Raw genomic sequence first — 12,960 nt, forward strand, 5'->3', positions numbered from 1 at the left:
TGGGGCTGATTGCTGTTTGCACTGATTTGTTTTAGAGGAGCCAGGTGCAATTTTCCTGGGAAAGATCACTGGCTATCTCTGGATGATTCATAAGAATGCTTATTCAAACTGCCTGCAGCTAATTTCACTATGGCATTGACCTACCACTTTATCCTCCTGGGGCTTCACTCTTTACCTAGTCAACCAGTATTCTGTTATTTGGAGGGTAAGTTGGATGGTCCTCTCAGGGGATGCTCATTGGGTTGTTGTGGACCCACAAGGATTGTGGTGGACTTAGTGTTCTCACAAGAAGCTGTGATGGTGTGGCCCATGGCAGCTTGGGGTGCCACAGAGGGCGTGCAGGGCTGTACACTACAATGGCAGTGGCACAGAAGGCTGGTGGGTTACCCGCTTTGTTGTAGAGCACTGTGGTTGGTGGGCGGAATTTCCCTGGTATGGTAGATAGCTGAGGAAGTTGGGAAGAGCTTTCTTCAGCAGATTGGGACATTGGGCAGTGTTGACCGATCTGCCTTAGGCTATGTGAGGCATTACGGCAGGCAGGGAGGAGGAATTTCTTTCAGTTATGTGGGACCACAGAGGATTAATAGGAGATCCCAGACAGTGTTTCCCCTTAAGTGTTAAGCACTGCAGAGGGAGGTTGAGAAGAATTTCCTTAGGATGAATTTGTGCCAGATATCTGGTGGTGGAGGGTGGGTTGGCTTTCCCCCACCTCATGTTACACAGCAGAGTGTGAAGCCCTCCTAGATGGGTGAAGAGCAGGTGCAAATACCTAGGTTAAGGATAGTGGTCTGTAGGTCAACAGTGGCATGTGAGAGAAAAGGGAAGATAAAAGGGGGAAAAAAGAAAGGAAAAAAAAGAAGCCAGCTGAGACTGTGGGGGTGACAGAGAAAAGTGAGGGAAACAAAAGTAATAGTGTAGCTGAGCCCGGATCCCTGCCCATGGGCTGAAAGTGTTTAATCCCTGTCCTGAGGTGGTACCAAGCTATGGCTGTGTTGAGATAATGCACCTTCTTGGTTATATTACCTTATTTCTTGTTTAAATGACATGTATTTCTGCTTAAAATTGTATGACATATAGAGCTGAGATAAAATGGTAAGAATAATGAGCTCTAATTCCTGGAAGAATTAGGATTTCCTAAATCCTGAAAAGAACTAAACCTCTCTGTATCTCATATTGAGAAATTCATAGAACATGAGCGTCAGAGAGTGACTGTGGTATGATCAAAATAAAGATCAGAAGGATTAGGAAATAAGGATGAATAGAATCAAGACGTAGAAAGGAAGAAGGATAAGTGTAATTTGGTTGTGGGAATTGCAATCGTTGATGTGATACACATTCGGCATGTGTTGTTGACTGGAAAATTAATCTGCTCTACAACTTTTACCCAATTCATAATAAAAAATTCAAAATCTGTACAGTTTTAATTTCCCCAGGTGAATACACAGGTGAATAACTGCTACATTTTAGAAACTAGTGAAAAAGATTTTTGTTGCATATAAAAAATTCATAGCAATCATTTTTGTTATGGCCCCTTTAATGTCTTTGTTTCTCAGGCTGTAGATGAAAGGGTTCGGCATGGGCGTCACCACCGTGTACATCACAGCAGCTTCAATGTCATTCTCAGCTGAGTGGGAGGATGATGGGATGAAATACACAGCAATGATGGTGCCATAGAAGAGGGACACCACAGCCAGGTGGGAGCCACAGGTGGAGAAGGCTTTCCACTTTCCCTTTGTGGATGGGACTCTCAGGACAGCAGTGGTGATGCAAATGTAGGAAACTAGGATGCAAATCAATGGTATCATCATGGTCAGTAAGAATCATCATTTCATTGAGGTGTCTGTCAGAGCAGGAGAGTCTCAGGAGAGCAGTCATTTCACAGAAGAAGTGAGGGATAGTGTTGTCCATACACAATGAGAGTCAAGTCATTAGCAGGGAATGCAACAGAGCATTCAGAATGGCAATGATCCAAGACACAGTGACCAGCAGGACACAGAAGTGATGGATCATCTTTGTTGTGTAGTGCAAGGGGTGGCACACAGCAACAAAGCTATCATAGGCTATCACAGCCAAGAGGAAATTGTCCACATCACCAAACACATAGAAAAAATATATCTGCATGAGACACTCAGGGAAAACATGGTCTTACTGCTGAGTGTGTTAGTCAGCATATTGGGGACTGTGGTGGAGGAGAAGCAGAGGTTCACAAAGGACAGGTTGCAGAGGAAGAAGTACATGGGGGTTTGCAGGAGGTAGCCTTTGCTGATGAGCATGTTTCCAAAGACTGTGACCAGGTGCATGCTCAGGAAGAACACAAAGAGGACCTTCTTTTGCTGCTGTGGATGCTTGGAGAGCCCCAGGAGGAGGAACTCAGAGACACTTGACTGATTTGCCTCACTCATCACCACTGAATCAGGTTCATGCACAAGAGAAAATTCAGAGACTTAGATATGGATGGATAAAAGGTAGCAAATTAAACCCCAGTTTAAGATGTTTGCAACTAAGTTCACAGATTTACTAGGAGATCTGTCCACTTGACCTACACCCTTAATATCCTGTAGTCAACCCTGATTCAACTCATATTGAAATCCTGAACATTTGTGTGGTATATTTATAACTGGCAAACACACAGCAATACACACAAGTCAACTTTGTGAGTATATGTGTCTATTCTTACATTTTTCAGATCTCAACCCCATTCATTTTTAAGCAAGAAAATAGACATCTGAATACTGCTGGTTCATCTAACAAGTTCTTTGATTTAGAACTTCCCTCGGTCACTTGTCGAAAATTTATCCAAGGGTATTCTTAAAAGAATTTCTAGTCTTATAAACAAACAAACAAAAGAAACAATCAAGGTCTCCTTTGCTGAAATATTACCTGTTGAAGGTTGGTGGTGTAGGTGTTATATATTCATTATCTCTGCATAACTGGCCAATATTTCTCTTTATTGTAAAGTTTGGAAAAACTTGGAAATACAGGCGTAAGTGAGGAGCACCAGGGCATTCATGGTCGTAGTCCTGTGTGCATGAAAATGTCTGAGGGACGCACAGAGAGGTATTTACAGGAGATTATGGCTGTTGGGGCCAGAATCCGTGAGAGCCTCATTAGAGACAAAAAGAGAGTCAGTGCCGCACCTACATTTTGTTCCCTTTGGGTCATAGTAATGCTAGAGAATATTATCTAACTCCCGGTTCAATACTTAGAGATAAAACAATCTTGGAGAAGAGAATTTCCAAACAGATTTCCCTGGGACCTGAAATCTTATCAACTTTGTGACTATAGCTTAAATCTTTGGGTTTGAAAATTCAGTTATTCCGTCATTATAATATTTTTACTCATTCTTTTTTTAGCTTAGGAACTTGAATTTATGCACTGCAATCTTCATAAATCTACGCCCTCCCCATTTTTGCTCATTTGCTACATAGACTGAGTGGTGTCTTTACAATGGGGATAGTGGATTATAGAATTGTTTTTTAACATTTTAAACATTTGGTATAGAATATGGTCTGTTTTTAATGGAGTGATCTAGGGGAGATATCTTGAATCACAGTGCGTACTCTGATTGAGAAGCTGCACTGTTTGACTAGATTATTCTTGGGATATTATTTTCAATTTAAAAGTGTCCCCTTTATTTATAGATCTACAACATTTTTCTCTTTCTTTCCCAGCCTTATATTCTCATCCTAGAAGAGGTATAGAATGCATGCAAGTATATAGAAGGATGAACAGGGAACACTGGAATCTTAATGGAAGCAATTATATAGAGATGGATGGAGAAGAGTACATACTGGAGTTGGAAAAAACAACAACCAGTAAAGAAATGTTCGTGCGAAGTCAATGGCTTGTAAAAATATTACAGGAAGATGGAAGCAAGGATGACCTCGTCTATTGGGGGAAAACAATCAGGTTTGGCTTAAGGATGATGGTGAGGACTAGAGAAGTGAGAAAGGCAGTCAGAGGATGGGATTGTTGTAACAGGAGTGAAGTTCCCATTCTCGGGTTCACTTGTAGTCATTAGATTGGTTGTAATTGTCCTGGAGTACTAGAACGAGAAGCAAGAAGTCCAAGGATATCACTCCAGAGAACCAAAAAATGCATATGCATAGGAGGATAATGGGAAAAGAGGAGGTGAAAAAAATCAGGGCGAATAAAAAGGTATTGTCACAATAGTATAGAAAATGTTATTAAACAAAACTCTCATCATGTGAAGTTATTGTTGTCAACCTGTACCCCATTTAGATGTATACACATATGAAGATGGTGTATCTATCTCTTTAACCCTTCTCCAAAATATTCTGCATTATTGAATTTATGCTCTGCCATCACACCAGTTTGGCATCCACGGGAGACACAAACTGTGTTCTTTTCAGCAGTCCTTTACTTTTGAGAACACAAAGAAGTTTGAAGGAGCAAGATTGGGACACGGGTGTTTACAGGGTAAGGTTCACAAGGAAATTGTTGTGGGCCAGCCTGATACCTTTGAAAAATGAGCAGGTACATTGTTGTATTGGGGAAAAAATTATTCAGATTAGCTTTCCTAGCCCTTTTCTTGCCAACACAGTTTTTCAGTTTTGTTAAAACTTCAAGACTTCTGTTAAGATGGCAGACTAGGTAGTTATACTTCACAGAACCTTTATAGCAAGGACACGAGAGACTAAATTAAACAGAAGTTATAAATGTGGGGGAGAGGAGAGTAAGTAATGTAATTATAGATCTAAGAGGACAGGAAGTTGAGTTATACTCAAGATAGCTCAGACAGCTTTAAATTTGGAAATAAGATAATAGAACACAAGGTAACCTCAAGGAAAATAAATAAATCTTATTAAAATGAAAACAGAAAATCCATAAAGATTTAGTAAGCATTAAAATACTTCAATGAATAAAATAAGAAAAATAGCAAACAAAATTAACTTAGTACAGATAATTATATGACTAAAGAATCCAGGAGCACCACACTCACACACCCACAATACACAGAAAAATTACAGTAGTAAATTTCTATTTATTGTTAATTATACTGAATGGAAATTGATTAAATGCTCCCATTAAGACATAGTAGTAGGATGAACAGGAAAAGAGGACACATCAATATGATGTCTACAACAGGCACACTATAGACACAAAAACATAAGTAGACTAAAAATCAAAGAATAAAAATTACCCATGGCTGACTCTCTTAGTGATTATTATTGTAAAAATCCCATGACAAAGTCACCCCCATTGTTTGTGTAAATAGCATCCTGCTACAAAAGAATTGACTCTGTACAAGTGAATAATTCATGTTCTGTGAATTAGCCTGCAGTGGCTCATTATCTCTCTCTTAACAGGGCTTTAATTTTTTTTTTTTACCAAGGACTAATCAAAGTCAATATTAATGGAAGTTCAATATGGCCCAGGGGGATGATCAATAAGATTCTCCACCAAATATTAACAACGAAGTTTTGAATGGGAGCCAAAGGCAGATAAAAACAAACAAGAATGAGATACGGGAATGGATTTGGGGCTTACACTAAACACTAGCCCCAATTTAAGAACAATCAGCTCTTGCATCATGGCCCTGCTCAGTACTTGCCTTCAGGAAGGGCACACAGAAAATATGGGTGCTATGGCAAAATGTGGTGAAGAAATTAGATGGTGCCTGTCTATCAGATAAAATAGTGTTTGCAGTCTTTTCTTCTTCTTCTTCTTCTTCAGGAAAAAACGTTTGTTTTTATTATTTTTATTTTAAAATCATTTTAATGGGGAATCATACAGCTTTTATCATAATCCATACATCTATCCGTTGTGTCAATCACACTTGTACATTTGTTGCCATCATCATTTTCAAAACATTTATTTTCTACTTGAGCCCTTGTTATCAGCTCCTCAGTTTTTCCCCTCCCTCCTCTACCCTCTCTCCCTCATGAGCCCTTGATAAATTATAAATTGTTTTTTCATGTCTTACACTGATACCCTTCACCCACCTTTCTGTTATGTCTTGCTGGGAGGCATTTATATGTAGATCATAGTGATCAGTTCCCTCTTTCTCCCCCCAACCTTCCCTTTACCTTCCTGGTATCGATAATCTCATTATTGTTCCTGAGGGGTTAATCTATCGTGGAATCCCTGTGTTTCCAGCTCTTATCTGTAACCGTGTACATGCTCTTGTCTAGGCAGATTTGTAAGGTAGAATTGGGGTCATGATAGTGGGGAGTGGGAGGAAGGAAACATTAAAGAACTAGAGGAATGTTGTATGTTTTTTTGTTGCTATAGTGCACCATGACTAATGTGACCCTTTCTTGTGACACTCCTGTAAGGTGATGTCTTATTGTCTACAGATGGGCTTTGCATCTCCACTCCACACTCCCCCTCATTCAGATTGATATGATTTTTTGTTTGGGGTTTTTTATGTCTGGTACCTGATCCCATTGACACCTCATGATCACACAGGCTGGTGTGTTTCTTCCAAGTGGACTTTGTTGCTTCTTAGCTAGATGGCCACTATTTTTATCTTCTAGCCCTAAGTACAGACACGATCTCTTTTGATATCCAGGCACCATCAGCTTTCTTCACCACATTTGCTTATGCACCCATTTTGTCTTCAGTGATACTATCTGGAAGCTGAGCATTATGGAATGCCAAGTTATTAGGACAAAGTGTTCTTGTGTTGAAGAAGTACTTGAGTAGAAGTCCAATATTCATCTGCTACCTTGATACTTGACATAACAATGTATGCACATATATCTATTTCCTTATTATTATACAAAAATATATTTACATATGTACATGCCTATATTTAGACCTGTATAAAAGCCCATTTGTCTCCTAGTTCTTTCCACTATTTCCTTTTACTCTCCTCTTGTGCAATCAGGTAATATTTCTTGCAGTATTAAGTAGCATCTCAAACTTCCATTTTTTTAAAGAATTAATTCTTATAAAATACATACGAATACCTTCAAATATATATTAACAATGCTTCTTATTGATGTATTAGTTAAAAGAGTATAAATCATAGTAAATGAACACCAGATAATTGTATTTGTGTAGCCCTTGTAACACAGTAGCTAAGCATTGACTGGTTAACCAAAAGGTCAGCAGTTGGAAACCACCCGCTGATCTTGGGAGGAAGGTGTGGGCATCTGCTGCAATAAAGAGACTCCCTGAGAGCTCCTGTGGGCCAGTGTTCCTGGAACTAACTTGACAACTACTAATGTTCAAGTATGTATTTCTAAAAATATTTTAGGATGTGTTTCATGAATTAATGATTAAAAAGGATGCATACGTTAGATATTTATGGGGAAACACTCATGATGCTTGGATAAAATAAAAAATTTAAAGTAGGCAATAATTGAAATTGATCAAATCCAAGAACCAATTCATAAGAAACAGATGGTACAAGCGTCTAGCAAAACAGTCAGTAAAGTGGGAATCAAGTTAGGAACCAAAAGAATAGTAAGAAACATATAGAGATTTTAAAGCCTATTTAGAAATACTAGAAACAAAGACATGTTAATATGTTTCAAAACCTAGTGAAGTCAATGACTTTCTGTAAAGGTAGCGACACAGGATGTACCTGAAATAAAACATTTTATAGTTTCTAAGTAAAGGAGGTATTTGAAACAACAACCCCGTTTTCTTAGTCCCACCTTTATCCACATGGTCACACACAAAACACAGGCTAGTGATCATTCCATCAATCCTGCCGTCTAGGAACAAGCCCCTTCTGACAGAGTTTGAAGACTTGGGAAATCTATAGATCGACTATTGAAAACATTCCCTTGTACCTTAATATACAAATCTGACAAGTTTAATTTAAAAAATAATATTCTTGTCTCAGAAACAGCCTTGGATTCTGAATTTTACCAGATTTCATACAAGATGTCCTCATCCATTTTTCTGAAAGAAGAAATTAAGGAAAACTGCCCTGTTGCCCTCATTCTTTCTTAAAATCCAGAGTTTCCTGCTCAGTGGTATTTTTGCCAGTGTTAAATATTTCTTGATTTTCTTAAATGTCTTTAAGTGTTTCAAAATCAGTTTGAAATCACATATTAAACAGTAAATTTCTATTATGTGTTAATGCAGAAGCAAAATGAATTCTGAGTAAATTTTGCTCAAGGAACCAGATAGAAATATATATGTTCTGCAAAATAAAAACTATAGGTATTTTATGGCCATTTGCATAAAGAAAAGCTGAAATTGACATTCCTGTGCACTGGAATTGAGGAAGTTATTTTTTTCTTGTTTATATTATCTGATTTCTTGTTTATATTACCTGTGTTTCTGCTGTAATGATGTATGATACATAAAGCTCAGATAAAGTGGTAAGAATAATTAGCTCAAAAGCCTGGAAGCATTAGGATTTCCTGAGGCCCTAAATGAACTATACACTTCTGTATTTCACATTGAGAAATTCAAAGAACTTGAGTTTCAGACAGAGTGACCATGGTATGATCAAAATAAAGACCATAAAGGTTAGGAAAGACAGAGGAGTAGAAACAAGAAGGAGGAAGGAAGGATAAGTGATCTTGCATTGCGGGAATTGCAATCAATTATGTGATGCAAATCGAGTGTGTGCTGTTGACTGGAAGGCTAATCTGCCCTACAACCTTTAACCAATTCACAATAAAAAATTATGAAACTGTGCAGTTTCAATTTCTCAAGACAAAACATAGACGAGATTAAATGCTACCTTTTAGAAATGAGTGTAAAAGATTTAATGTTGAACATAAAAACAATTCATAGAAATCATTTTTGTTACGGCCCCTTTAATGTCCTTGTTTCTTAGGCTGTAGATGAAAGGGTTTAGCATGGGCGTCACCACTGTGTACAACACAGTAGCTGCCGTGTCTTTCTCGGTGGAGTGGGAGGATGAAGGGTTGAAATACACAGCAATGATGGTGCCATAGAAGAGGGAAACCACAGCCAGGTGGGAGCCACAAGTGGAGAAGGCTTTCCACTTTCCATTTGTGGACGGGACTCTCAGGACAGCAGAGGTGATACAAATGTAGGAAACAAGGATGCAAACAAATGGAATTGTTATTATCAGACCCCCCTCAGTAAGACTCATCATCTCATTGAGGTGTGTGTCAGAGCAGGCCAGTTTCAAGAGAGCTGTCATATCACAAAAGAAGTGAGGGATAGTGTTGTCCACACAGAATGAGAGTCGAGCCATCAGCAGGGTATGTAACAGAGCATTCAGAATGGCAACAACCCAAGAGCCAGTGACCAGCAGGACACATAACTGAGGGGTCATCTTTGTTGTGTAGTGCAAGGGGTGGCATACAGCAGCAAAGCGGTCATAGGCCATCACAGCAAGGAGAAAATTGTCCATATCAGCAAGGGCAATAAGAAAATACAGCTGTGTGAGACACTCCAGGAAAGACATGATGTCACTGCTGAGTGTGTTGGTCAGCATATTGGGGACTATGGTGGAGGAGAAGCAGATGTCTATGAAGGACAGGTTGCTGAGGAAGAAGTACATGGGAGTGTGCAGGCGGGAGTCTGTGCTGATGGCCAGGATGATGAGCAGGTTGCCCAGGACTGTGGCCAGGTACATGCTCAGGAAGAGCACGAAGAGGAGCTGCTGCTGTTGCTGAGAATGCCTGGAGAACCCCAGGAGGAGGAACTCAGAGACACTCGACTGATTTGCCTCCCTCATAGCCACGGAATCAGGTTCATGCACAACAGCAAATTCAGAGACCTAGATATGGATGGATAAAAGTTAGCCAATCAAACTCCTGTGTAAGACATGTTTACAAATCAGTTCATTGATCTGTCCCCTTCACCTATACTCTTAATGTCCTATACTCACTCCTGATTCAACTCATATTGAACTCCTGCTTTTGTGAGGTATATTTACAATTGACAAACAGGTAGCTTTACACACAAGTCAACTCTTTGACTATGTGGGTCCGTCCCTATATTTTTTCAGATCTCAACCGCACTCTTGTTTAGTTCCTAAAGAAAAGAGAAGCATCTGAATACCACCAGGTTTACCCCACAGCTCCTTTGATTTAAGACTTATCTTGGTCACTTGGTGTTGAAAATTTATCCAAGGGTATTGCTGAAAGAATTTCTAGACTTATAAACAAACAATCAAACAAACAAAAGCGACAACTAAAATGTCCTTTGCTGAAATATTACCTGTTTAAGTTTGGTGTTATGTATTCAACACCTCTGCATAACTGGCTAATACTTCTCTTTGTTGTAAAGATTGGAACGTCTTGGAAATATAAGAGTAAGTGAGGAGAAGGCATTCATGGTCTTAGTCCTGTGTGCATGAAAAATGTCTGAGGGAATCACTGACAGATATTTACAGGAGACTCTATGGCTGTTGGGGCCAGAATCCCTGAGAGCCTCATTAGAGATAAAATAGAGTACGTGCCGCACCTACCTTTTGTTTCCTTTGGGTCATAGTAACGGGAGAGATTATTATCTAACACCTGGTTCAAAACTTAGAGATGAAACCATCTTGGTGGATAAAAGTCTCAAACAGAATCCCCTGGCACCTCAAATCTTATCAATTTTGTGACTTAAGCTTAAATCTATGGATTTGGAAATTCAGTTATTCCATTATTAAAGTATTTTTATTCATTCTTTTTTTAGCTTAGGAACTTGAGTTTATTCAGTGTAGTCTTCATAAATCTACGCCCTCCCCATTTTTGCTCAATTACTACATAGACTGAGTGATGTTTTTACCAATGACGATAATGGAATACAGAATCATTCTTAATTTTTTTTACAATAATTGGTATAGAATATGATCTGTTTTTTATGGAATGATCAAAGGAAGATATCTTGAAGTACAGTGTGTACCATATTGAGGAAGTCCATACCACGGGATATCTTTTTAAATTCAAAAGTGCCTCCCTTTATTTATAGATAGATAACATTTTCCCCCTGTGTTTTCCAGCCTTATGTTCTCATGCTAGAAGAGCTATAGAATGCATGCAAGTACATATAAGACTGTACAGGGCACATTGGGACCCTAATGGAAGCAATTCTATTGAGATGGATGGAGAAGAGTAAAGCCTGGAGTTTGAAAAAACAACAAACAGTAAAGGGAGTTTAGTGTAAAGTGAATGGCTTGTAAAGATATTACCGGCAGATGGAAGTAAGGATGACCTCATCTATTAGAGGGAAAACAATCAGGTGTGCCTGAAGGATGAAGATGAGGGATGCAGAGGATGGGAATATTGTAAATTGGGCAAAGTTACCAGTCTCGTGTTAATTTCTATATAATTCTCCAGGAGTATGTAGAATGAGAAGAAAGAAGTCCAAGAATATAATACCAGAGAACCCAAAAGACATACGAATAGGAGGATAATAGAAAAAGAGGAGCCAAAAAATTGAGGATAAATATAAAAGTTTTGTCACAATAGGATAGAAAATGTTATTAAACAAAACTATCATCATGTGAAGTTATTGTTGTCAACATTTATCACAGTTAGGAGTATACACATGATGATGGTGCATTCATCTCTCTAACAAAGTATTCTGCATTATCGGATTTATGCTAGGCCATCACATCAGTTTGGCATCCTCAAGGGACACAAACTGTGATCCTTTCAACATTCCTTCAGTTTGGAGAACACAAAGAAGTGATGGAGCAAGATCTGAATAGTAGGGTTGACAGGGTAAGGTGTCACAAGCAAATTGTTGTGGGACAGCCCTTGATGCCTTTGAAGAATGAGCACATGCATTGTTGTGATGGGAAAAATTCTTTGGGTTAACTTTCCTGCCCTTTTTTCTTACTTATACAGTTTTTAATTCTCTTAAATTTTCAAGACTCCTGTTAAGATGGCAAACTAAGTGGTTATACTATACAGAACATTTATAGCAAATACATGAGAGACCAAATTAAGCAGATGCTGTTACTAAGTTTAAAAGGTGGGGGAGGGGAGAGTAAATAATATAATTATAGATCTAAGAGGAAAGGAGGGTGAGTTTACTTCAAGAGAGATCAGACAGATTAAATTTGGAAGTAAGATAATAGAACACAAGGTAACCTCAAAGTAAATAATAAATTTCCTTAAAATAAAAAGAAAAATGTCCTAAAGTTTTAGTAAGCATTAAAATACATCAATAAATAAAATAAGAAAAATCACAAACAAAATTACCTTAGTAAGTAAAGAAACCAGGAGCACAGGATAATGGACCTCAGAAGACACAACAAACAGTCAACAAACAAATAAAAGTGCATTGGTGAGAATGGAGAAGGGTTGGAGTGGAGACCCAGAGCTATGCACAATGGAACTTACCTCCACAGAGGAGTCTCAGGGAGGGGATGAGTCAATTAGGGTGGAGTAGAACACCCATGAGACACACAATATATATCTGATCTCTTGACGCCTCCTAACCCCCAGCTATCAAGACTTCAGGGCTGCTTCCCAATCCAGACTAGATGGGAGCATGTACATAGGTATTGGTAAGAAATAAAAATCACAACACATGGAACCCAGGACCTGGAATGGGAAAAGAGATACCTAAATGGTATATTGAAGGGAGGGAGAGGTGAGAGGGAGGGGAGCACCGATCTCAATGACTGGCACATAACCACCACCACCACCACCCCCAATACAGGGGGAAGAACAACAGAATCTAGAGGGGAAGGGAGACAGCAGTCAGGGTGATATTTGAATATAATGAAAGATCTATAATCTATCAAGGGGCTACGAGAGTTGGGGAGAGAGCATGGATGGGAAAAAGAGAAGAGCTGATTCCAAGTGCTCAATGGAAAGTAAATGTCTAGAAAGAATGATGGAATATATGTACAAATATGCCCGATACAATTGATGTATGGATTGTAGTAAGAGTTGTAAGAGCTCCCAACAAAATGATTTAAAAAAAAGAGAATGGAACCAGGAGCAACACACACACACACACACACACACACACACACACACACTCACATATGCAGAAAAGGGACAACAGTAAATTTCTATTTATTGTTAATTACACTGAATGCTAATGCACTAA

The 12,960-nt window shown here is 38.8% G+C and overlaps 1 protein-coding gene and 1 pseudogene across 1 annotated transcript; both read right to left on the bottom strand.

The window, feature by feature from the left end:
• Window positions 1-1,463: 1,463 nt before the first annotated feature.
• Window positions 1,464-2,402, bottom strand: LOC142422812 (olfactory receptor 1f45-like; annotated as a pseudogene).
• Window positions 2,403-8,695: 6,293 nt separating this feature from the next.
• LOC142422813 (olfactory receptor 1f45-like) lies at window positions 8,696-9,640 on the bottom strand. Its single transcript, XM_075528048.1, has one exon. The coding sequence runs from the start codon at window positions 9,638-9,640 to the stop codon at window positions 8,696-8,698; it is 945 nt and encodes a 314-aa protein (XP_075384163.1).
• Between the last annotated feature and the right edge of the window lie 3,320 nt (window positions 9,641-12,960).

Source organism: Tenrec ecaudatus, chromosome 12 (genome assembly GCF_050624435.1).
Source record: "Tenrec ecaudatus isolate mTenEca1 chromosome 12, mTenEca1.hap1, whole genome shotgun sequence".
NCBI lineage: Eukaryota > Metazoa > Chordata > Mammalia > Afrosoricida > Tenrecidae > Tenrec > Tenrec ecaudatus.

Excerpts from the sequence above, each read along its gene's own strand:
- LOC142422813 (XM_075528048.1), bottom strand. The coding sequence starts at position 9,640 with ATGAGGGAGGCAAATCAGTCGAGTGTCTCTGAGTTCCTCCTCCTGGGG.